Raw genomic sequence first — 25,757 nt, forward strand, 5'->3', positions numbered from 1 at the left:
TATATGTAATATATTAATATGTACATTAATTATATATACATTAATGTATGCATACATTAATACATTAATGTATTAATGTATGTAAAATACATACATTAATATATGTAATAATATATTACATACATAATACATATATTACATTAATGTAATTTATGGTAAGCTTCCATCATAAGGTACAAATACACATTCTGGTTCTCTAAGAGATTTTAATTTTACAACAACAAAAGCTACTGAAAGTGTTGGGCAAATCACGTTAATTACTGGAATATCCTCATAAATCTCCAAATGGCCTTCCTCTAAACTACATACCTGTGCTTTTCAGGTGGAATTGGTGAGTCAGTGGTGATATTCTGCCTTTTCATTTTCTCTCCACTGGTTCCTCTTTTCAGTGTTGCTGAAATAAAATTGATGCTGTTCATGTGGCTGGACAGGCTCAAAATATAGGACAGGTTTTGTTATAGTTTTCTTCCTGTAGATAGAATCTATTTTAGCTTGAATAAAGGGTCACAGATTAAAATCAATCAAGAAAATAGACACCTGTCTCTGAATTCCCTTCTGTCTGCCTCGCACCTCTGCAGCCCATCCGCTCCCGCAGGTACCGTTACGGGCTCAGGGTCTGCCCTGCTCTCATCTCCTGGTACCTTGAGCCAGGTGCATTTATCTCTCTAGAGGATGCTTCTTGATTTTACATCTCTGGATAAAAATCTGTTCCTGGTATTCAGACCCATAGATTCAAAACTTCTTGACTTCTCCCTTTTGCAGATGGCTCAGAGTGAACTCATTTTCTCACTCAGACCTATTTCTGTATTCCTGTCTCACCCAAGAATAATACTCTTCACCTACTTACTCATCCTGGAAGCCCAGAAACTATCATTGATTCTCCACTCCCCTATTAACTTTCACAATCTCTCAACTATCTGGTCCTGCCAAGACCATCTTCTTAATTTTCTACAAAACGGTCTTCTAGTTTCCATCTGCACTGTAATTATTTCAGACAATCAGCATATCTCTCCTGATCTACTGTATGGCTCATCAATGGTCTCCCTTCATCCCTTCCTGTTCTCCCCACCAATCAATTATCTTCACTGCTAACTATGGTAGTCTTTCCAAACATGAACTGGGTTTTGTCACATACCTCCTTAAAAATCCTCAAAAGGTTCAGCATTGTCTAGAAGTTAAAACCCACACTTATGGCAAGGCATGCCAAGTCCCTCCAAATAATAAATGAAGGCAGCTCTTGGCTGCTAATCTTCCTGCTAATTTTTCTCCTTTCTTTCTGTCCCCTCCCGACCTAAATATACACCCTGAGCTCAAACTACATGAAGCTTTTACATTTGCTGGAATCTGCCATCGCTTTCTTATATCCATTATCTGTACCTGTGTACTTGCTGAGGCTCTCATTTGCTTTTAAAATTCTTTAGTGTAAATGTCATCTCCTCCAAAAACCCTTCCTGATTGTCCCAAAACAGAATGAGATGTCTCTCTGTGCTCCTCAGCAACATGGCTGCCAGTGATAATTACTAGTGTTGCCATATTCTACTCTACCTATTGGATGGCCTTCTCCTTCCCCATTAGACTGTGAGAAGTTTAATTCATAGTGATGACTTCATGAATCTTTGTTAAAAAAATTAATTGAGCACATCTTTCTCTTATACATTGAAATGCTGCTACGTAACTTAATGATGCTGAATAGATGTGGATTATCCCGCCTTCTTTTTACCTACACAGATGAAGGATCTATGAAGTAGGAAGGCTAACATATATAAAGTTACTTTTTTCTATTCAAAATTTATTTTCAAACAACTTTTATAGGCCTAGGTAGACATAATCACTGACAGTTTTAAAAATGTTCTCATAAAAATAACACATGTAATGTGCACGTTTTTTTGGGTAAAAAACCCCAACATATTCTATACTTCCAACTACGCTTATTATTCACAAGATAATTACCAAGAAATTGCCTTTTGTAAGCAAAATCCTTCTTTACTCATCATCTTCCCTCTTCACTCACTCTTCATTCTTCACTCTACTCTCATTTATTTTTATATTTAAATATTAATATAATTAGTGTATTGGAAATCAAAGATTTAAGAAAAATACCTTTTCTGTATTGAAAATGGAAGAAATTAGAAGATATTCTGAAATCTGTTTCTGAAAAGAATAGGGAATGAATCTTCTCTCTAATTATCAGTCTAGGCATGGTCTACTCCACCACTATTGTAATTCAGAAGAGTTTTGGTGAGTGTTCTCTTGGTATTATGAGACCAAATTAGTCTATTGCTCTCATCTACACTAGATTTTGATTTGATCACCTAAGATTATCAGCAAGGAAGTTGCAAAATTGTACAGAACCAAGTGAAAATTGTTTCTAAAAATCAACTCTAATGTAATGGTAAAATGAAAGCTTTCACACACACACATACACACACACAGAAAGAGTCTATGAAATAGGAGATTAAAAAAGCATGTTGAAAAAAGGAAACCAGATAAAAAGAGTGAAAGAGGAAAGTATATTTTAACAGCAGGAAATGGCATGACTCGGCATGAAAAAAAGAGTAAAAAGTATCGAAAGATAGCTGGGAGAGCTAAAAGTAAAAATTAATGACAAAAAATGAAAAGTCTGCCTTCAGAAAACTGAAAAAAAATTAAGTTTCAGTGCCCAAATATTGCTATATTTTAAGACTATCAAGATAGTGTTTGTTATATTGCATCATTCTCTTAATTTTCTAAAAATTCAGAAAGATAAGATTCTTCACTGGTGACAATTGAAAGGCACATATTGGTTTCCACTTGCTTTGACACAGTAGGGTCCTTTGTATCCTTTGTATCCTTGACAGCTGGGCTATGACACTACTAGCAGAGCAAGTTTTTAGTTATTCGTTTTTTTTCTTTCTGCCTGAGGTACTTGTTCCCTCTTAAAATGTTTCCTGGGTACTTGGAAGCCACATAATTCAAACTGTCATAATGGTGAGGGTGCACAGCTTTCTTTTAAATCAAATGCTTTACTCTCTAATCTGTAACATCACAGGAATCTAACACCAAACAGCTATTTTTTTCTTCATTTTAGTGTCTTGCTTCTGAATTGGTTACTGATACAATAAATACTTCAGATTTCTTCCCTGTATATAAAAGCAGGCTATAATAATATAAATAAAAATATAAATACTAGCCTGGAACAGTAAAAAAAAAAAAAAAAAGTAAACTTCACAGAGTTATCTTAATAGCAGATGATAAGGTTCAAAATATAAAACAGATATTCTCTCTCCAACCCCGGCCCATCCCACCTAAACTAACAATGTACCGATTGACCTTTCTCATTTGGCAAAGTGGGGACAAAACACACACACACACACACACACACAAAACAAAAACAAACCATAAACACATAACTTTGGAGCTAAAGCCAACGTGGAAAAAAAAGATTAACTTCCTAGGTTTAAGGGCTTTTAATGCATCTCAACAGTACATGTTGAGTTGTTACTCATTTTGAAGGCACTCTGCTAGAAAGATAAGCTGGGGAAGGGGGATAAGATGTAGAGAAATGCAAAGTTAATCATACAGCCGGTCAGAAAACAATAAGCACTGCAAGCAAAACACAGAGGGTATGAAGGGTTCAAAGGAAGAAGGCATCTTAGCCAACTGGAAGCATCAGGAAATCTAATAAAGGAGATGTCATTTGAGGTGGGTCTGGAAGAATGGGCAGGATCTGGAAGATAGAGACATTTATTTCCACTGATTTTTAAGATTTAGGTAGGTGCTCACTTGATTTTCTCTGCTTCTACATTTTGATTTCTTGAATTTCTAAATTTCTGTATTTAACCCTCCACTCCATGACCTCACTGAGAATTTAATCATACCAAATAATTAATCACTGACTCCTGAATGAACCGAACATTTTAAACTATCATTTTGCATGCACTCATAGGATTCTCTCTGCTCGCTCCACTGCTTTCTTCCTTTTCCTTGAATAAGTTGCAAAGTGACATAGACTTGGTTCATTTTCTGTCTTGACCCTTCTGTGCATGAAAAAGTGTGTTATCTCCTAGGTATTTCCAAAACTCTGTATGCTGCTGGTTGACTGCGTCTCATGTTGTATCACTTCATTTATAAGCTTGATCCTCCAAGCAAACGAAAAGATCCCTGAGGCCACTGGCAGTGACACAGTCTTCTCTGTACCCTCAGGCCCGTGTCTCTCAGAGAAGTAGTTGGTGTCTGAATGTACATACCCTGATGGAATCGGTGTTTGGTAGAAGAGCAACATAGGGGTGTTCCCATAAGCTGCGGTCCATTCTGAAAAGCAGGCTATGGACCCCCGGGTTCACCTTTCCTCCGCCCGCGTGGACCACTAACAGCGGCGCATTGAGCACGCCGAAGGCCACATGGAAGCCCACAGCACCACACTCTTGCCCTAGAGTGTCATCCGCGACGCATTCCAAAGAGCCCTCCCTGCCAGCATCTAAACACTTCTCTGCAGCGGCCTAAAGTGGCCCTTATTCGTTCCTTTCTAGGATCAGGGAAACACCTCCCTGGCTTTCAGTCTGTGAGGAAAAAAAAAAAAAGGAAAAAGACTAGGACTTTCCTGAGGCTGGGAGCGGGGATTCCCTCTCCAGGAACGTGCCATTTCCACGCCGCCTACCTGGCTGAAGGCGACCAAAGACGAGGAGCCGGGTGACCTGGGGACACTAGACGCGCGCGGGTCCCCCTCCTCCGGAGGGTGGTGGGGGGGTCTCAGCCCGGGAACCCACTAATTAGGCTCGCCCCCATTGGTCGTCCCCCAGCACCTCCGTCACCGTTATGCTAACGAGGGGCGTCTCATTGGCGGGGCCTCCGCGGCGGCCCCGCCCACGGGGAGAGCCCTTGCGCGGCGCCGGGACCCCCAACCCCAGGGCCCCCGGCGCCTGCGCGGCCGTGCGGGGCGTCCGCCTGCGGGGACCTGCTGCAGGCTGGGCTCCCCTCCGAGGAGGGTCGCGCCTGCCGCCGGGCGGGACGGGCTTTCACCCTCGCGCTGCGCGCACGCCCACCCCCCTCCTCTCTTTCTAGGCACCGCGCGTCTTTTCTCTTTTTTTCGGGCGAAGTAACTTTTGCATTCCCGCCTCCCCCGAGTCCTGTCGACCAGAGGCGGCGCCCAGCCTGGGGGCGGTTCTTTGGCATCGTCGGTCCTTGTCAGAGCCAGACTTTTGCTCCTGGACTGGGTTTGCATCATCCCCATCACACCCTCCGGAGGAGAGGAGCCGGCCCCTTTCGGCCTCAGCTTCCGGCTGGGCGCAGACCCCCCTCCGGCTCCCAGGCCCCTTCCCCTGCTGCGTTCCCCCCTCCCGCCGCCGCCTTTAACGAAGTCCTCGCTCCCTCTACTCCGCAATATTTTCTTTGGCTCGCCCTCCTCGCCTCCTCCATTCGTTGTCTCACGTTTCCCACTCTTTGAGGAAGGATGGTTGATCTGGAGAGCGAAGTGCCCCCTCTGCCTCCCAGGTACAGGTTTCGGGATTTGCTGCTCGGGGACCAAGGATGGCAGAACGACGACAGGTGAGTGGTGTGCTGCAGCGTGGCTCCGGAGATACAGCTGGAAAAGGGAGGGATGGGGAGGCTGAAAGGCTAAGAGGAGGGAGACGAGGAAAGGGAGCCAGAGCTGGGGGAGGGGGGGGAGAGGGACTCTGACGTGTCTCTCCATTTTGACTATAGGGCAATCGGTGTAGGCAAGGAACTCCTTCTTTTCACTTTCGGACCCCTGCAATGTATTTATTGCATTTATTTGGTGCTTATTCTTTTGTCTATCTGTGCTTTCCCAGGGTGTGGATGAGGCTGGTGTGAGAGGTATAGTACGTCCAAACGGCATGCAGCATCACTGCCGATCAGTTTTCATATTTTTCCCTTGGATGTTGTTAATCAAATTCGAAAATGCATCCGAATTGATTGAAAAAGCACCTAAATCTCCTGCACCTGTTTACTTACTCCGTGTCGGTCTTGTCCTGATTAGGTGTCCACCCGCCACTGGAAATTTTATGCTTTTAAAACATTTGGAGACGCAGGTAGACAGTTGGTTTCAATATGTAACAGGTAGTTAGTGAAAATAGCAGCGTTTGCAATGGAAAAATCTCACTTTGAACGGGTAACCATGATTATTATTCATAATGTGTTCGTATAGCATGAGCCAGCCTTCTCATAAATAATGTATTTAACCTAAATAGTATATGTCACAAAATTAAAGCATAAATTTTCAAAACTAGAGTGTTATTAGCAAAATATTGCTCGTGTTTTATCTGTAGCATCACTGCTTTGCCTCGTTAAACTTTTGGAATTACTCTTGTTATGTCTTATTATTTTTTTAAAAAGCACATTTTATGTTTCATTGAATTTGGTATTTTCTGAAATAGTCATTTAGGTATCACATGCCACAGTTCCTTGTTTTAAAACCATACGTGTATACTAACTAGACTTTCAACTCAATTGAAATGTCTCGTTAAACTTCAGTTTGGTATTGCTGTTCTGTTTTAATTACATAAAAAATCCGTTATTGACCCCATTCAGAATCTCCTTGTTCAACCACTGGGAAATACCTTCCTCCCATCTCAGCTCCCAGTACAAACCCACACTACACACAGGGGATTTTATCTGGGGCATCAATGGTGGCCTTCTTCTTTGGTCTCATATTAGCAATGTAAAGGGATATGGATGTTTTGTAGATGATATTTCAGTTCAATATCTTTAGGCAAAAATGTATCTGTTGATAAAAATTAAACAATTCATACCAGTATGCTTGGAAAGTAAGGTGTTCTGGTCGACTAAAGATGAAGAAAAGAATATTTAAACAAATTTCAGTGCTAATTGACATTTGGATACACTATTTTAACTTAGCTCTGTGGCTCATCAAGTGCAGCTTGGTGTTCATAGTGATTGGATCTATATTTGTTACTTCAGGATGTCAAGATCATCATGTATTAATTAAATAGAAATCCTCATTGCAAAAATGTGAGTTGGGCAGAGTACATAGAGGATGTATTTCGGACTGGTGGTGGTAGCCTTGTTTCTTTTTTAAACATCATATCCAAGATAATGATTGCTCATGGGGTTGCCCTCACTTTTCTTGGGGTGCTGAAGATATTTAGGTAATTAAGAATTTCAAATAGTTGAATGCATCCTAAATGAGTCATTGCCACGTTAAAAAATATTTTGCACTTTTAAAATCCCTTTTATAATGTAAGTTTATACTAGCCCAAGTTTAACTCTAAATTTCGGCCGTGTATAATAAAGTATTGTTACCAAACTAAACTTGGGTCCACTTGCCTGTGCAGTAAAGCCGACCTACTGACAATGCTTTGTGGTGAAGGCAAAAGAAAAATGGTCATTCAGTCGTGTCCAACTCTTTGCAACCCCGTGGATTATAGCCCACCAGGCTCCTCTATCCATGGGATTTTCCAGCCAAGAATACTGGAGTGGGTTGCCATTTCCTTTTCCAGGGGAAACTTCCTGACCTAGGGATGGAACCGGAGTCTCCAGCACTGCAGGCAGACTCTTTACCATCTGAGCCACCAGGGAAGCCCTGGCAAGTGGCTAGCACTCTTTATTTTTATTTTGACACTCTTTATTTCAGGGCATCAAGCAAGGAGTCCAGGCAGCTGGTCCTGGAAATGCCTAAACTTCCCAATAGCTTTCAGGGAGATGTTTTTAAAAGACAGAATGTGGGGGAGGGGCAATAGTGCAGTGTATTCAGCTCCTGGACAGTCTTTTGATTGCCTGGTGATGAGGTAATCAGGAGTCTACACGTTCAACTTTCTGGTTCTCAACCAGCTTGGGGTCTACCAGGTTGTGTACAGCAGGAAGTTAACTTCTTCCACCTAGTGGGGTTTTAGTGTCTGCAGAACAGACTAAAGATCAGGGCTCAGAATGTTTTGATGGCCGTTGAGGTCCTCAACTTTGTTTAATTTCTCACATATTCTGTTTTGCTTGACTGTTTTCCTTTCTTTCTGCCATTTCCCCACTTCTCCAATTAAATTTATTCTTTGGAACTCAGCCTCGGAGGCTAAAGTTTTCTACAGACGAGGGGCAGGCAGAGGACACGGTGGGGGGAAATCTGTCTTTGGAACTTCCCATAGGGCCCTGTTCGGTTACAGTATTAACATTTTAAACATTGTTCATTCACACTTAAAGGTAATTTTGTGCCTCCATGAAAACTCACTGTTCAATTTTGGTTATGTTTGTTGTCCATCTTTGAAGACAAGATCCTTTGATTAATAGGGAGAACCCAGATTTCAAAGTTGTGCTTATTTATTCACTACCTGAGTGACCTTAGGCAAGTCATTCAGCTGTTACAAATTTCAGTAATTTTGTTCCTTTAAGATATTTCTGTAAAACTAACAGTTTACACTAAGTACTTAGCTAGTGCTATATGTTAACTATCCTATATGTTATATGTGTATGTGTGTGTAATATACATGTAAAGACATATGTATATGTTAACTTATGATATTTATTATTTTAGTCAATTCTCTGATAGTCCTTGAATTATAGATAATTATTTTAAGGACTAGGAAACTCAGTTTCTGGGAAATTAAATACTTGTTATGGTGTTAATACCTTACAAGTGTAAAAATGACACTTGGGTTCAGTCCTTTGTGACTCAAATTACTTAAGAAGCTCTTAATTTCCCTCTACCTAATTAAATTTCAATTTGTAATAATTTTATGTACTCTAGCATAGGTGAGGTGCTCTTCATTGCGTTCCCTTCTTAATCCATGAGTCAAAGTTTGCAAGTGAAGTCATCTCTTTTGCCTTTAGTATGGTCACAAATTTCTCTTTGCAATTAAGTATGATAGCAATGTTGTTCTCAGTTATCTTCGTGGGCTCAATTCCTACAGAGAAAAGGAGGAAGCACTCTTTCAATCTGGGAATAAGTAGACAGTTCTGCCAACAGATGCATTTAGCGCTCTGCCCATATTCTCTGGATATTTTCTAGGAACACCCTCTGCCTGACATTTTTTGTTTGTTTCCTCTTGGCCTTACGTGCACACCCGGCCCTCTTGGAGAGCAAGCCAGAAGTACCACTGAGTAAATACAAATTTGTTAGATAAATCCTGTAGCCTCCTAGTTCCTTGGTTGGGACCATTCTGGCTTATGTTCCTTGTACTGTGTCCTATGGGCCCCCACTCTAATTTGCATGGGGGGTAACTGGCTTTATGTTGTGAGCTTTATTAGCTTTCTTCTCTCGCTCCCTGACTGGTGTTTTCTGGATCATTTCCCAAGTAAACTACTTACACTTCTGTCCTTATCTCAAGGTCCGCTTCTGGTGGAATCTGCATCACAGTGGATATCTTCCTCATCTAGAGGCACATTCTACAAATGATGGGGGAGAATTAGAGGAGAGGAAAGTAGAGCTCTTCATTTTAAGAATTTTAAGTTCAGTCTTAATAGGATATGGTAGATTGGCATGTAAAAATGAATGAGGCATATTACTGATGCGTGAAGGGGTAGTGTTAAAGAGGGAATATTGGTGAGTCTGTCATTATACAGAAGTGTATATTCTACACTATAGATTTTCTGTAAACTAACTACGGATAATTCACTTATATTTATGTTGTACCACCTTTTGCTAGGGAAACAGACACACATGTAAAATACATGTAATATGTATGTATATGTATAGTGTATATGTAATAGATCTGTATTCTTTGTGAAAGTGAAGTCACTCAGTACTGTCTGACTCTTTGTGACCCCATGGACTGTAGCCTACCAGGCTCCTCCATCCATGGAATTGTCTAGGCAGGAGTACTGGAGTGGGTTGCCATTTCCTTCTCCAGGGGATCTTCCTGACCCAGGGATTGAACGCAGGTCTCCCACATTGTAGACAGATGCTTTACCATCTGAGCCATCAGGGAAGTCATTCTATGTGAAATATATGGAATGCTTATGTAATATATACATCAGTGGATCCTTGTGTAAATCTTATCCTCTAATGCTTATGTTCAGTCACGTCCGGCTCTTTGCGACCCCATGGACAGTAGCCTACCAGGCTCCTCTGTCAATGGGATTTCCCAGGCAAGAATACTGGAGTAGGTTGCCTTTTCCTTCTCCAAGGGGTCTTCCATGCGAAATGCCATGCTGGATAAAGCACAACCTGGAATCAAGATTGCAGGGAGAAATATCAATAACCTCAGTTATACAGATGACACCACCCTTATGGCAAAAAGTTAAGAGGGACTAAAGAGCCTCTTGATGAAGCTGAAAGAGGAGAGTGAAAAAGTTGGCTTAAAACTCAACATTCAGAAAACTAAGATCATGGCATCTGGTCCCATCACTTCATGGCAAATACATGGGGAAACAATGGAAACACTGACAGACTTTATTTTCTTGGGCTCCAAAATCACTACAGATGGTGACACAGCCATGAAATTAAAAGACACTTGCTCCTTGGAAGAAAAGCTATGAAAAGCCTAGATAGCATATTAAAAAGGAGAGGAATTACTTTACCGATAATGGTCAAAGCTCTGGATTTTCCAGTATTCATGTATGGATGTGAGGGCTGGACCATAAAGAAGGCTGAGCACCAAAGAATTGATGCTTTTGAACTGTGGTGTTGGAGAAGACTCTTGAGTGTCCCTTGGACTGCAAGGAGATGAAATCAGTCAATCCTAAAGAAAATCAGTCTTGAATATTCATTAGAAGGACTGATGGTGAAACTGAAATACCAATATTTTGGCCACCTGATATGAAGAACTGGCTCATTAGAAAAGACCCTGATGCTGGGAAAGATTGAAAGCAGGAGGAGAAGGGGACGGTAGAGGATGAGATGGTTGGATGGCATCACTGACTCGATGGACATGAGTTTGAGTGAGCTCTGGGAGTTGGTGTTGGACAGAGAAGCCTGGCGTCCTGCTGTCCATGGGGTCACAAAGAGTCAGACACGACTGAGTGACTGAACTGAACTGAGTGGTCTTTTATCCAGTCAGCTAATGTTTGAATGCATGCTACATCTCAGGGCCTCATGAAGTTAGGCTTTGGGAAGAACATAAGAAAGAATATGAAAACAAGGCTTCATCAGGGAGGAGTTCACAGATATAATTTTAAGTGAATTTCTGCCATGATGTTGACAGTATTGCTTATGTTATGATGATGTCCTTGCATAATTTCTATTTTGAGACTGTCAAGAAGAGCATCCACCATTTGTAAGTAGTGTATTCAGTGTTTGCTTGAAAATAAACTAGCTAAAATCACTAGAGATGGCTCAAAGTCTTCTATATACTTTAAATCTAATATTTAGACTACTTAATATCATCAAAGTTACTCTGTAATTGAAACCAATATGAGTAGAGACTGAACATTTAATTGATCTTCTGTGGGGACCATTCTGTAATACGTAAAATTGTAGGGTTAAAATACATTTACCCCCCCTATTTTAGTGTTTTAAGATTTATAAAACAGTAAAGATTGAGAATATTCTCTTGCAGTTAAAAATTGGTAAATTTCAGGTCTTAAATGTCTTCAGATAGTTTGGACGAGCCCTTCCCTTCATCATGACTTAGTAATTTTAAAGTTTAGAACACAATGCACTAGATGTGGATAAATTATCACAACTGTAGATAAATTGCTGTTAATGGACAATTCTCAGTTGCAGTCATATGGGAGTAGGCCATTTATTTAATTAACATTATTCTAGTGTTCAGATATTTGGTTAGGTGTTGCAACTCCAGTAATTTTAAGTGTATCATTCATATTTTATAGTTGGCATTTACACATAATGCAAACAAGTCAACTAATGCATTGTGGTAATTGAAAATATAAAAAAACTTGAACAAAAAGTGCAATTCAATCAATTATTAGTTAAGAGGTATTTATAAAATGGAGAGAATGTTGGATAGCTTTTGGAGTATAGTTAAGTTTATATATCATACAATGTAAATATGTGACATTATTTTTTGTTATTTTTTCTCTTTTTTTTAAATTTCCTATTTTAAAAAATTATTTTCTGTGACTTTATATAATCAAATTGAATTAGGGAAATGATTTTGGATTGGCACATCCAAATTTATATGTTATCACTTTTATCTCCCTTATTATATTATGTATTATTTTGAAAGTATCCATTTAATGTAAAATTCTTATTCTGAATGCTTATATTCAGGTCAGTAATACACTTTTAAAATATTTTGTGCTATTAAAAATAATTAAATTTTAATTTTACTGTTTAATTAATTATCCAGTATTCTATATATTATCTATACATAGTGGAACCAACTGTACATATGCAATATCTATAAAAATGATTTCAGCATTTATTATTCAAGAGTCTAGATAGTTCTATATCTGTTAGAGCTGTCATATTAAAAGAAATCTCTATGAATAAGGCAATAAAAATATTACCTGCTACTGAAATAGGTAATGGTGTAAAAATTGACTTTATATATTTTTATATATATGAAAATTTATTGTAGTCTTCATTATTGGTACAAAATAAACATTAAATTGATAATGTACTTAGTCATAACCTGTACCTTTAGGTTAATACTGAATGTGATACTTCTGGGGTTTCTAGTCATGTTCTTGTTCATATGTTTATATATTATTTTGTCATTGATGGTTCATCTGTTTTTATTAGTGTATTTGTGTATTGCCAATGTTGTCTTACTTATGTGTTGTGCTTGTCTCAATTGCCTTTAGAAAATGAAGCAAAAAGAAATATTTTTTACAATGATATCTCACCAGTTGCTTTGTATATTTATACTGTGAAATTAAATAATAGTGACCTTTTCTGAGCAATATTTGATACTTTTGACCAAGACTTTTTTCAATCAAGATATTTTTAAACTAATGTTTTTCCTAAGTCTTAAGTTGCTAATTTAAAATTTGTCTATAAAAGAATCAAAACAATATGTAATGATCCAGAAGAACAGTTACTTTTACTCTTTGACAGTTTTTGACTAGACATGGAATTTTTTAAATAGGTCTTGGGATCTTAATCATCAGATAGTAATCAAATTACTATTTAAGAGAAAATTACTTGGAGAATAGTGAGAAGAAAGGTGCCTATATAGCACTGTGAAAATCTCAGCCTCAGTACAAATTCAAACTGGTTGTATGCAATCATAAAAACTATGATCCAAGCAAAGTGGGGGGACTTGCAGTCCCCTTCACATTGAGTGTACCACCCAGGTAGAATAGATAAAGATAAACTGAGCCAGAAACTTCTTTCTGGTGGTCATGGGAGTGGTATGTAAGGTTTTTAAAGTTGTAAGCAAATGACCCAGACGTTATGAAGAATCAGATTATAAAGACTACCTTAGATATATATTTTAACCTTGCATTTCTATAAAATATAGAACATTGTTAATCTGTCAGACATTTAATATAATCCATATTAAATATTTATACCTAATACACACTTACAAATAATGATTATTGTGCTTTGATTCTAATTGACATAGAAACCAAGAAATTTGCCACATATTGCAATCGTGAAGCTTTATTCTACCAACCAAATTACATTATTAGTTTTCTTTTACCTAAGGCAATCATTAATATTGATAACGTTTCTAAGTTATGCATTATGTCACTGTTGTTTTGTTATACACTCGTGTATTGCAGAACAGGCTGTGGTTCCTTAGGAGCTGAGGTTCCCTCGTATTCTCCACCATCTCTCTAACCCAAAGCTTTGTTCATGTACAATTGGCCTCATCATTTGTCCCAGCATCTGGGTACTGCATGACCTCGAGCCCCTGTGATATTTGATTGCGTATGTGTCACATACAAGACAGACCACATATGTGTTTCCAGCAGATAAATAGAAGCTCAGACATTGTGAAGGCAAGAAAGCACTCTGAGAATGGCGTTGGGTCCTTTTTGTCTGGCCATCTGGAAGCAGAAGAGTGAGCACAAAATTTCTGACCTTGTTTCCTTAATAACCAGAACTAGATTCTCTTAAGGAGAATCTGAGATGTAGTACAGTTTCAAGGGAAGGAAGAAGCACTGCTCTTACTTGGAAAAGTAAATTATTTATGTAAATGAATTCAGTGTATCCCTGGTAGGTTTACTTGTCTACTTTGGTTGCAAAGTGGGGATGGAATTGGAGTTGGGGAGGGGATTCCATAGAGGGGGAGGGGATTCCATAGAGGCTGAAAAGTTCTCATCTCCTGTAAGGAGTAGAGGGGATGTACTCCTAGGGGTTCAGGAAAGAGGATTTGCAGAAAAGCAAGACCAGGGAAGTGAGATTTCTCTCCCCAATTTTTTCTTGGATCAATCGTATTGATCTTTGTCATTTTCTTTTTTTTTTTTACTCCTTGACAAATAGAAGCAGTGAGGGAGAAGCAGACAGAGAAACCCAGGCTGACAAGCCTGGCTGGCCCATAGGGCACTGTTGACTGGCAGCGAGTCCCTTTCCTGTTCAGACTCATTACTGGGCCTCTCTTTGGCCTGTGCTTCAGCTCTCTTGCTCAGTCACGTCCAACTCTTCTGCGACCCTGTGGGCTGTAGCCCAGGCTCCTCTGTCCATAGGATTCTCCTATGGAAGACAGGAATACTGAAGACAGGAATACTGAAGACAGGAATACTGGGGTTGGTTGCCATTTCCTCCTCTTGGGGATTTTCCCGACCCAGCGATGGAACCTGCAGCTTCTGCGTCTCCTGCATTAGCAGGCGGATTCTTTACTGCTGCACTATCTGGGAAGCCCCTTAGCTCTCTTAGCACTACCGCCGTGATGCCCCAGCTTTAAAGATCAAGAATCATTTCTCTCTGTGTGCGTCTTCCTGGAACTCAGAGTTTTATTACTTCTGCTTTTCACACTGCCCAAGTCTGTGTGAGAATAGGAGCTTGCACACAAAGCCAGAAACCTCTGAATCTAAGGACTAAAGGGCAGCTTGTTTCTGGCTGCCTTGCACTGCACCTTGCCCAGAAACAGAATGATGAACTGCTATATCCCGGGCATACTTAACTCATCTTGTAAAGCACCATGTGAATAGGGATAAAAACAAATTGATACATTGTAACCTCATTCAACTCCCTGTGGGAAGACTTGTAGATTGTCCACATATTGCGGGCAACCTGGGACAGAGGGACCAGATGTGTGGTTTAATAATGGACAGCCTGCGGTGTCTGGTCTGTCAAAAGTGAAACTGCCAGTCCATGCCCTCAGAATTGGATCAGGTGATTAGTAAGCTGCACAAGCTGGCCAGCAGGGACGGTGATGACTTTAGTCACTGCCGCACCATGCGATGATGACACTGGCAAATTATAGATGGAAGCTTTCAGTGTTGCGTTTCTATTTCTTGTCTGTCTCTCTACAAGAGTTCCTGTGCTATGCCACCTGTTTCTCCCTGAAAATACAGAAGAAGATGAAATGAAAATAGATGATGACATGAAGAGGGTGGAGAACACCACACATTGTTCTAAGCATGTGTATTATTTCACTGAATCTTCACACCAGCTCTGAGGAATCTGGTTATCTTCCCATTCTTACAGATGAATGTCCCAAGGTACAGAAATTCATGCCTTGTTCCCAGTTACATAATCCTAAGAGCTAGAACCAGAATCTAATTATTCTGCCTACCCACTATGTTTACAACTAAACAAATGTGGTTTAATCCTGTGAAATAACAGACAGAACAAAATGCAAACAAATGTGAATACTTTGGAAGGTAGAAAAATCACAGACCATCTGCATCCCTTTAGACCAGCATCCCTTGAGTAGCTCAACAGGAAAGTTACAGAATTTTTGAAATTGATAATATTTTCCAGGAGAAAATAATTTTCCCCCTCTCCATATAGAGTACTGTTCTTTTCACAATCTGAAGAAAGTGTATTGAAGTAGGGGATTAGTGAAACAATCAAGGCAGAGATTTATTTATTTAAATATTTATCGCTGTTTTTATTAAAGATAGGCTAGAGGTAATTGACTGGAGAGGGAAATGGCAATCCACTCCAGTATTCTTGCATGGGAAATAACATGACAGAGGAAACTGATGGGCTATACTCTGTGGGGTCGCAAGAAGTTGGACATGACTTAGTAACTGAGTATGCATGGGTGACCTTGGAGAAGGAAATAGCAACCCACTCCAGTGTTCTTGCCTGGAGAATTCCATGGATGGAGGAACCTGGCAGGCTACAAGTCCATGGGGTCTCAGAGAGTCAGACAGGACTGAGTGATTATCACTCATGCATGGGTAAAGATAATTGACATCCCAGGAGTCACAACAGGTCATAACAGCTACCTTTCTTTTTATAAGGCTAGGTTTATTGTTTTTTTAAATATTTCTCATGTAACTTTGAGGTTTTCTACTTATACTATTACTCCCTAAGATATCAGTACCTACCAGAAATTAATTTTTCTCAGCCATCTTGCTGGTGCTCATGGAAACACTTTTGTGAGATGTTATGATGTCTAAATGTGGTGATGTGAAACTACTTAATGGAGGCCTTAATATGGAGGTTTACCTATTAGTATGTTTCGCCTGTTCTAAAAAAATTTGCAGTGATCCATGTAAACACCAGTATCATAAATAGAAAAACAGAGCTGCAGAAAAACGTAATAAGGGGGCAAAAATGAATCCAGTGTAGAGTTGGTACACAGTAAGAATTCTATGATTTGCTAAGTAGCTACTGGAGATAGACAACAGAGTTAGCAAGAGCAAAAGACACGATCAGTCACATAAGATGAGAAATAAACCTGCAGCTCAGGAGGGATACAGCTTGCCTCGGTGTTCAAATTGAAAGGACATTGTTCCCAGGGATCTTGCCTGGTGTACAGTGTCCTCACCCACTCTTCTATCATAAAAGAGTAGCAGATTTCACAAGACTTTTGTGATATTCTCGGTGCCAGGTGCCGGTATAGCTAGAAAGAATTATTCACTTAAAGCAGATCTACAGGACACACACAGGTGTATTTCAGGACAAAAGAAACACTCCAGGTTACTGGCGGGTTATAGTCTTTCATGTAATCATCCTTAAAAAGTTTATATATATATATATATATATATATATAAATATGGTTTTGATTCAGAATTAAGAATGAAGTGAGTTTAGAGCTATATTCTTTGTTGGGAACCTGAAGGATAAATATAATCAGTAGAGCCTGAGATCAGTTACTGACTGTAGAATCTATAAGGATTCTAACCAAAACACAAGCCTGAATTGTAGTTATTCTCACCTGCTCACAAATGTTAGATTAATTTATTTATTTTCTTTTCCCACAAATACCCAAAGTATATATTATATAATTTAATATTTTATTAAGACTTTGTAAATATCCTGAATTTAATCATTCATATAGCCCTTTCTTATCTTCATATACATAAACATATATGTTAAATGCATAGTTTTTATAGTAGACTTCTGGTTGCTAAGTAATTGATAAAAATAGCCTCAAACTAGAATATTTTTTCAGTTTATCCACCATCACCAATATCATTATAATCCTCCAGAATTCTTCACTTCAAAACTTCACAGTAGTTTTGTATTATCTTTCAACTTGCTTTTTTTAGTTAGTTTTTGTTCTCTATCCATTTTTGGTAGGATTTAATTCTTTCTTATTTAAATTAATGTAACTCTTGTTAGCATACTTCATTGTTGCAAGCCTTTCCTTTGCACCCCACCTCCAATAATCTCTATGGCCAACTCAAGTCTCATTCATCTCAAGCATTTTCATCACAATCTTCTTAACATAATTTTAACATAATATTCATGTCACTGATGCTTATTATGTGAAATTTAAACTGCTCAGACTAGTATTCAATATTCTTGACTAACTGACTCCTCAATTTTTTTTTCCTGAGAATACATTTTTATGTTTTCAAACTGCAGGTACAATTTTTTCTGTTAAATAAATCAATTTATTTAAACTAAAACAAACAATTCACCCATTTCTCCCACTTCTTATCTGAGCCCCTGGCAACCAGCAGTCTGTTCTTTGTATCTATGAGCTTTTTCTTTTTTAAAATTTATATATATATATTTTAGATTCCACATATAGGAGAGATCATATGGTATTTATCTTTCTCTGTCTTATTTCATGTAGCATAATGCCCTTGAGGTCCATTTGTGTTGTTACAAATGAAGATTTTATTCTCTCTCTCTCTCTCTCTCTTTTTTTTTTTTTGGCTGAAATGCATATATATTACACACACACACACACACACACACACAACAGAATTTATTTATTACATTCATCCATCAGTGGAGTCTTAGATTGTTTCTGTATGTTAGCTATTATAAATAATATTGATATGAACATAGGGTTGAATATATCCTTTTGAGTTCATGTTTTCATTTTTTTTTTTTTTTCAGAAAAATACCCAAAAGTGGAGTTTCTGGATCACATTGTAGTTCTATTTTAATTTTTTGAAGAACTTTATAGTGTTTTCCATGAGGAACTGCACCAGTTTACGTTCTTAGCAGTGCAGGAGGGTTCCTTTTTCTTCACAACCTCTGCAACAGTTGTTATTTTGTTCTTCTTGTTCATAGTAGCCATTCTGACAGGTATGAAATGATATCTCAGTGTGGCTTTGATTTACATTTTCTTGATGACTAATGATACTGAGCCTTTTTTTCATTGGCCTATTGATTGTCTGTTTGTCCTTTTGAAAAAAAATGTGTATTCAGGTTTTCTGCCCATTTTTAATTGGATTGCTTCCTTTTTTGCTCTTGAGTTGTATGTGTATGTGTGCTTAGTCACTTAGTTGTGGGCTAGGTGGGCTGTAGCCCACCAGGGTCCTCTGTCCATGATATATCCCAGGCAAGAATACTGGACTGAATTGCCCACTCCAGGGGATCATCTCGACCCAGGGATCAAACCTGTTTCTCTTGCATCTCCTGCGTTGGCAGGTGGGTTTTCTACCACTGTTCTACCTGGGAAGCCCATTGAATTTTTAAGTTCTTTATATATTTTGGATATCAGTCCCTCATGAGATTTATCAATTGCACATATTTTCTTCCATTAAGTAGGCAGCCTTTTCAGTTTGTTGATGGTTTCCTCTTCTGTGTAGAAACTTTCTCGTTTGAAGTAGTTCCATCTGTTTACTTTTGCTTTCGTTGCCTTTCATTTTGGTCTCAGATTCAAATGATCACCGAGGCCTGTGTGAGGGACCTTACTGCCTGTGTTTTCTTCTAGGAGTTTTATAGTTTCAGGTCTTATGTTCAAGTCTTTAATCCACAGTTAATTTTTTGCATGGTGTAAGATCATTGTCCAGTTTCATTCTTTTGTATGTAGCTGTCCAATTTTCCCAACACCATTAATTGAAGAGACTGTCCTTACCCTAATTGTATATTCTTGCCTCCTTTGTTGTAAATTAATTGACCAAATATGTATGGGCTTATTTCTGGGTTCTCTATTCTGTTCTGATCAAGTGTCTGTTTTTGTATTAATACCATACTGTTTTGATTACTATAGCTTTGTAATATAGTTTGACACCAGAGAGCATGTTGCCTCCAGCTTTGTTTTCCTTTCTCGAGATTGATTTGGCCATTTGGAGTCTTTTGTGATTCCGTAAAAATTTTAGGTTTCTATGAAGAATGCCACTGGAATATTGATACAGATTGTATTGAATCTCTAGATTACCTTGAGTACTGTGGACATTTTAACAATATTAATTCTCTCAATCCATAAGTACATAATACCTTCTTTAACTTTTCCAAAACAGCTTTTTGAAATTTAGTCACTGTGGTTATTCACAGAAATAACTCCCCACCTCCCTTGTCAATATACAGTTCATTGCTCTTTCTGGTATCATACCATGATCTGAGACTGTTCAGCATCTCTTCCTTTTCTCATCATCCCTTACTTCATGATCAGACCCAGAACTAAACACAGAGCCAGAGTTACTAATGAAACCTTTGAAATCACTCGGGCTACTCAATATATTTTACATATCATGATGTGTTATTTTAGGTATAACATACAACTTTCTAGGGAAAAAATCATGTCTTCAATTTATTTGAGGGCTTTCTACATTATTTAACACATATGGTTTAAAAAAAAGTCTCCAAGAATTTTAATTTTGTAATATAAGGAAGATTTTTTAAAAGAAAAACAGTCACAGCTATGAATATATATATGTGCATCACATACATACATATAAACATTATTATAGTAAAAGTGCAAGATCGTTTCAGTTTGAGATGTTTTTCCACATGGAAGTAAAAAATTTCTTTAAAGCCTCTTCTAAACCTAGGTATGTAGCTTAAAATCATTTGACTTGAAAAATACCATTCCCATTTCTAATTTAATATTCACGAGGAGCTTTCCTTTGGAAATGGCAAAGCAGAATGTATCTCAGTCCATGATTCATACAGTGACAGTTCAAATGACTGTTAAAGTGAATTCTGAATTTTATGTACGGGGCCACTCAGTGAAAGCCATCAATCTGCTTGACAGTCAGCAGTATCAGTGTCCAAGAGACTGGTGGAGGTGTTGAAAAGACCACATAGGTAGTGGTATTAGTTCAGTTCAGTTCAGTCGCTCAGTCATGTCCGACTCTTTGTGACCCCATAAATTGCAGCTTGCCAGGCCTTCCTGTCCATCACAAACTCCCGCAGTTTACTCAAACTCATGCCCATTGAGTCAGTGATGCCATCCAGCCATCTCATCCTCTGTTGTCCCCTTCTCCTCCTGCCCCCAATCCCTCCCAGCATCAGGGTCTTTTCCAATGAGTCAACTCTTTGCATGAGGTAGCCAAAGTATTGGAGTTTCAGCTTCAGCATCAGTCCTTCCAATGAACACCCAGGACTTATCTCCTTCAGGATGGACTGGTTGGATCTCCTTACAGTCCAAGGGACTCTCAAGAGTCTTCTCCAACACCACAGTTCAAAAGCATCAATTTTTCGGCACTCAGCTTTCTTCATAGTCCAACTCTCACATCCATACATGACCACTGGAAAAACCATAGCCTTGACCACACGGACCTTTGTTGGCAAAGTAATGTCTCTGCTTGTTAATATGTTACCTAGGTTGGTCATAACTTTCCTTCCAAGGAGTAAGTGTCTTCTAATTTCATGGCTGCAGTCACCATCTGCAGTGATTTTGGAGCCCAAAAAATAAAGTCTGACACTGTTTCCACTGTCTCCCCATCTATTTCCCATGAGGTGGTGGGATCAGATGCCATGATCTTGGTTTTCTGAATGTTAAGCTTTAATCCAACTTTTTTACTCTCCTCTTTCACTTTCATCAAGAGGGTTTTTAGTTCTTCACTTTCTGCCATAAGGGTGGTGTCATCTGCATATATGAGGTTACTGATATTTCTCCCGGCAGTATTGATTCCAGCTTGTGCTTCTTCCAGCCCAGCATTTCTCATGATATACTCTGCATATAAGTTAAATAAGCAGGGTGACAATATACAGCCTTGACGTACTCCTTTTCCTATTTGGAACCAGTCTGTTGTCCTATGTCCAGTTCTAACTGTTGCTTCCTCACCTGCATACAGGTTTCTCAAGAGGCAGGTCAGGTGGTCTGGTATTCTAACTCTTACATAATTGGGATGAACAGAAGGAATTCTTTTTGATCTTAAATCCTGTAAAAAAAAAGTTTTGTTTTTTTTTCTTATTGAGAAACAGTGCTTATAATAGTTGAGTATGTTTAATTTTTTAGTGTTAGTGTGAATAGAATGATTTTCTAGAGGAATAAAAAAATCTGTGAAATATATCAGTGACAGCTATCTAAACATGGTCCAATTCTTTGAATAGAAAAAAAGCACATTATTCCTAAACATGTATATGCCTATTATTATTCTATTTACTGAGTCAGATTCTTAACTGGTGTTTTTGTCCAATGGAATGAACACATTTGATTTCACTTCAGTCTCCTTTTAGTATCAGAAAGAAGCTGGTAATACATCTCTCTACCACATGGCAAGTAGGGGAGAAACAAACTCTAGTCACTTACAAAAATATATAATTAAATGTGCTTCAAAAAAGGACTAATTAAAATGTTCATTATAAAGATGCTCTTACTTGCTGATTCTGTTCCTCCTGCTACATATTCCAAGTAATATCTCCTTTTAGTAAACCCATGTAATGAAGTCAAGGGAAGTTCCTCTGTGCATCCCAATTTGTGTTCACATTGAACTTATTCCTACTACCATGTGCATTAGGATGATAAGACGTGCTTGAAAGATATGGTCCCATCTTTATTGCACCCTTCCAACTTGTGTTGGAAGACATAAGACTTGCCAAACAATTCAGATAATGTAGAACATGGTATAAAGTAGCAGTCACCAACCTTTTTGGCACCAGGGACAGGTTTTGTGGAAGACAGTTTTTCCACAGATTGGTGGTGGTATGGAGGGGAAATGATTTCAGGATGATTCAAGCACAGTCAGGTTCATGCTCCTATGAGAATATAATGCTGCTACTGATCTGACAGGAGGTGGAACTCAGGCGGTAATGCAAGCAATGGGGAGCAGCTGTAAATACAATAAAGCTTCTCTTTCTGGCCCACCACTCACCTGCTGCTCTGCTGTGGCCTGGGTCCTAACTGGCCACGGACTGGTGGCCTGGGGGTTGGAGACCCCTGGTATGAGGTATGGGAGTATTAGAAAAAGCTTTCTGTAGAGTTTTAGAAAGAAAGTAAATTTTATATGTCAGGATTCACGTATTAGACATCAAGTGGTAACAGCTAGCACAAACGGTGGATCTTCTATGGGGCGTGTTCTAGGAAAAGATACAATAAGTAAACTGGATTGGACATAATTTAGTATACTTGTGGATCAATAATGGATATCAATAGTTTGGGGAAAGACCATAAGAGCATTTATATTGCCAAGTGAAAAAGTATGATTTTTTTTTTTCCTGTAGACTGTGGGGAATTGTTGAAAGGCTTCAAATAAATAAGTGGCTTTATCAAAGGTGTAATTTTAGAAACTACAGAGAGAGTAGGGAAGTTCATCAGACTACTTTAATAAGCTAAAAGAGAACAAGTAGTGATGATGAAAATGTATGCCCCCAAAAATCTAATAAGAAACTTTGGAAGTGTCATTATCAAACGTGAACATGGATTGTGGTGAGTATCAATGTTGTGAAATAAGAGGAAATATTAAAAGAGGGTCAATTTCAGTTAGTATTTGTCATGTTTATGCAATGCAGTTTTATATCATTCATTAGGGTTATAAATTCAAGGGGGCAAAATCTCTAGAATCTAATTACATCTTGCAAAATATCCAAGAAAGATGCTACTTAATATACTCATTTTCATTATTGATAAAATTGAATTCATCTCAACAAGCCATATATAATTCCTGACCATGAATTGTGGGCTGTGCTAAGTCCCTGAAAACAGAGTAAAAGCTGTTTTGCTAAGTCGCTTCAGTTGTGTCCAACTCTTTGCGACCCCATGGACTGCAGTCCATCAGGCTCCTCTGTATATGTTAATCCCAAACTCCTAATTTATCATTCCCCAGCCCCCTTTCCTCTTTGGGAACCATAGATTTGTTTTTTATGTCTGTGAGTCTCTTTCTTCAACTAAAGAGAGTTTAAATACCTGACCCAAATAGCAGAAATTCTCTATCTGTTCAGTTATAAATTATAGAAAATCCAGCTCAGATACACCCAATAAGACAAGAAGTCTGGAGCTGCTGTATCTTCAGCGTTAACTTTGAACCCCAGGATGTGTCTGATTTTCTCCTTGTTTTCATTGACATCTGTTGCTGTGTCTCTGTCTTCTGGAGCTTGTCCACTTGGTCCCTGAATGGCTGCTCTGGTTCTACATATCACAGAGTCCGAATCTTTGCAACCCCATGGATGGCAGCCCACCTGGTTCCTCTGTCCATGGGATACCCAAGGCATGAATACTGGTGTGGGTTGCCATTTCCTTCTCCAGGGGATCTTCCTGACCCAGAGATTGAATCCACGTCTCCTGAGTCTTCTGCATTGGCAGGCAGGTTCTTTACCACTGAGCCACCTGGGCAGTCAACAGTGACGAAGTCCGGAGGTAGAAGAGAGAATTGTCATTGTGTTATGCCCGTCTTAAAAATGAGAGAAGTGTTGCCAGAGGCATTCGGCAGATACACTCTGCTGTGCTGTTGACTGGCGCTGGTTTCTGCTGTGCGCAAGGGCAGTGCAACCTCAGGGGCTGCAGGTGGACGCAGCCTCCTCTGGGGAGCTTTGCCGCTTTGAGGTGTATGAACAACATCAGGTTTGCTTAGGGGGAGAAAAAAGTGTTATGTGTGAATGCGGGTGGGTGAGGAAGCCAGGCTAGAGACATGGCTATCAGAGTAGGAAACCCATAATTCCAATTCTGAGTATAATTCTAAGTATAGCTCTTTAACCATTTTACTGTTTTTCTTCACTTTCAAGCAGTTCTCAGAGGAAATTATAATCTCAGCAGGCATCCTAAGTCTTCTCTTGATAAACACAGTAGTCCAATATATGAATATTCTTAAATTCCCATGTGAAAATTAGAATGTTATGAGGGAGGGCTTCTCTGGCTGTCTAGTGGTTAAGACTTCACGCTTCCACTGCAGGAGATGCAGGTTTGATCCTTGGCTGGGAACTAATATCCCAACACAAAAATTATAATGTTATAAACACTGTGCTAACTTGTAACTGGACCATTTGGAAAATTGTAAGCCGTTCTGAGTGCAAAGCTTCTTTTGACAGAATGAACATTAAATTATAAGATTCTGAGGCAGTTTTGGTATTTTTGGTGCTGATAGGTAATAAAGGAAGGGATAGAGATATATAAATACATACAGATCTTTATCTCTGTATAATGTGGATATATAAGCTGTAGCTGAGGTAAATGCTACCTTACTGCCAGAGAACCTCAGAACATCAATTTAGATGCAGGAACTTTGTTTTGTCTAAAGTTTCAATAAAAATCAACCATACCAGCCCCCTCACTGAAAAGTCATTCTTTACCTGAAGGAGCATGTCCTACATTTTCTGGAAGAGACTGAAGGTCCTGCCAGGTGTTGGGGAAACAGGTGGGCTGAGCAGGTAGAGGGGAGGAGAGGAAGGAGAAAGAAGCTAGGGAGGAGAGAGAAGGGGAAAGGGGGCCAGGGACACAGTACTTCACCTCTTTCCTGTAACAAGTTATCTGACAATTATGATGTGTGTTGCTTATTAACAAACACGGTATCTAGCAGTAGCAGGCATCTCTTGATCACTTATGACAGGTGTGGAATTTTAATCTAGTTCCTTTTTCCCTCCATTCTTTTATAATTTGCTGACTTGGCATATTTGAGAGGCATTAGTAGAAGAGGGCTATAACTGGTCAGGAAAGTAGGAGAGTCAGAGCTTGGAAGAAGTGGTGTCCTTAATCTTATTTCCTTTTACTATCTTCTGCAGCATTTTAGTGCTTTCCCAAAGTCTAGCAGGCCATGCTGTTTTTAAACCAATAATGGCTGCAAGAATGTTTTATTTGAAATTGGAATGAGGAAGGCCAGTTATTTTATTGCCAAAAAAATGGCTTTTACACCTTGCCGACCAAGTTCCATATGGTCAAAGCTATGGTTTTTCCAGTTGTCATATATGGATGTGAGAGTTGGACCATAAAGAAAGCTGAGCGCCAAAGAATTGATACTTTTGAACTGTGATGTTGGAGGAGACTCTTGAAAGTCCATTGAACAGCAAGGAGATCAGATCAGTCAATCCTAAAGGAAACCAACCCTGAATATTCATTGGGAGGACTGATGCTGAAGGTCCAATATTTTGGGCTCCTAATGTGAAGAGCTGACTCATTGGAAAAGACTTAAATGCATTGAGGGAAAGAGGAGAAGGGGACGGCAGAGGATGAGAGGATTGGCCGGCATCATCGACTCAATGGACATGAGTTTGAGCAAACACAGGAAGA

At 39.0% G+C, this 25,757-nt stretch overlaps 1 protein-coding gene across 1 annotated transcript in view; it reads left to right on the forward strand.

The window, feature by feature from the left end:
• The first annotated feature begins 5,159 nt into the window (after positions 1–5,159).
• KCNT2 (potassium sodium-activated channel subfamily T member 2) overlaps positions 5,160–25,757 on the forward strand; it is a 422,637-nt gene continuing 402,039 nt past the window's right edge. Inside the window, exon 1 of the mRNA XM_065936707.1 lies at positions 5,160–5,523. Coding sequence (XP_065792779.1) covers positions 5,429–5,523 — 95 coding nt within the window. The 5' untranslated portion in view covers positions 5,160–5,428. The remainder of the gene's footprint in view (positions 5,524–25,757) is intronic.

The sequence above is a fragment of the Muntiacus reevesi genome, chromosome 5 (genome assembly GCF_963930625.1).
Source record: "Muntiacus reevesi chromosome 5, mMunRee1.1, whole genome shotgun sequence".
Taxonomy (NCBI): domain Eukaryota; kingdom Metazoa; phylum Chordata; class Mammalia; order Artiodactyla; family Cervidae; genus Muntiacus; species Muntiacus reevesi.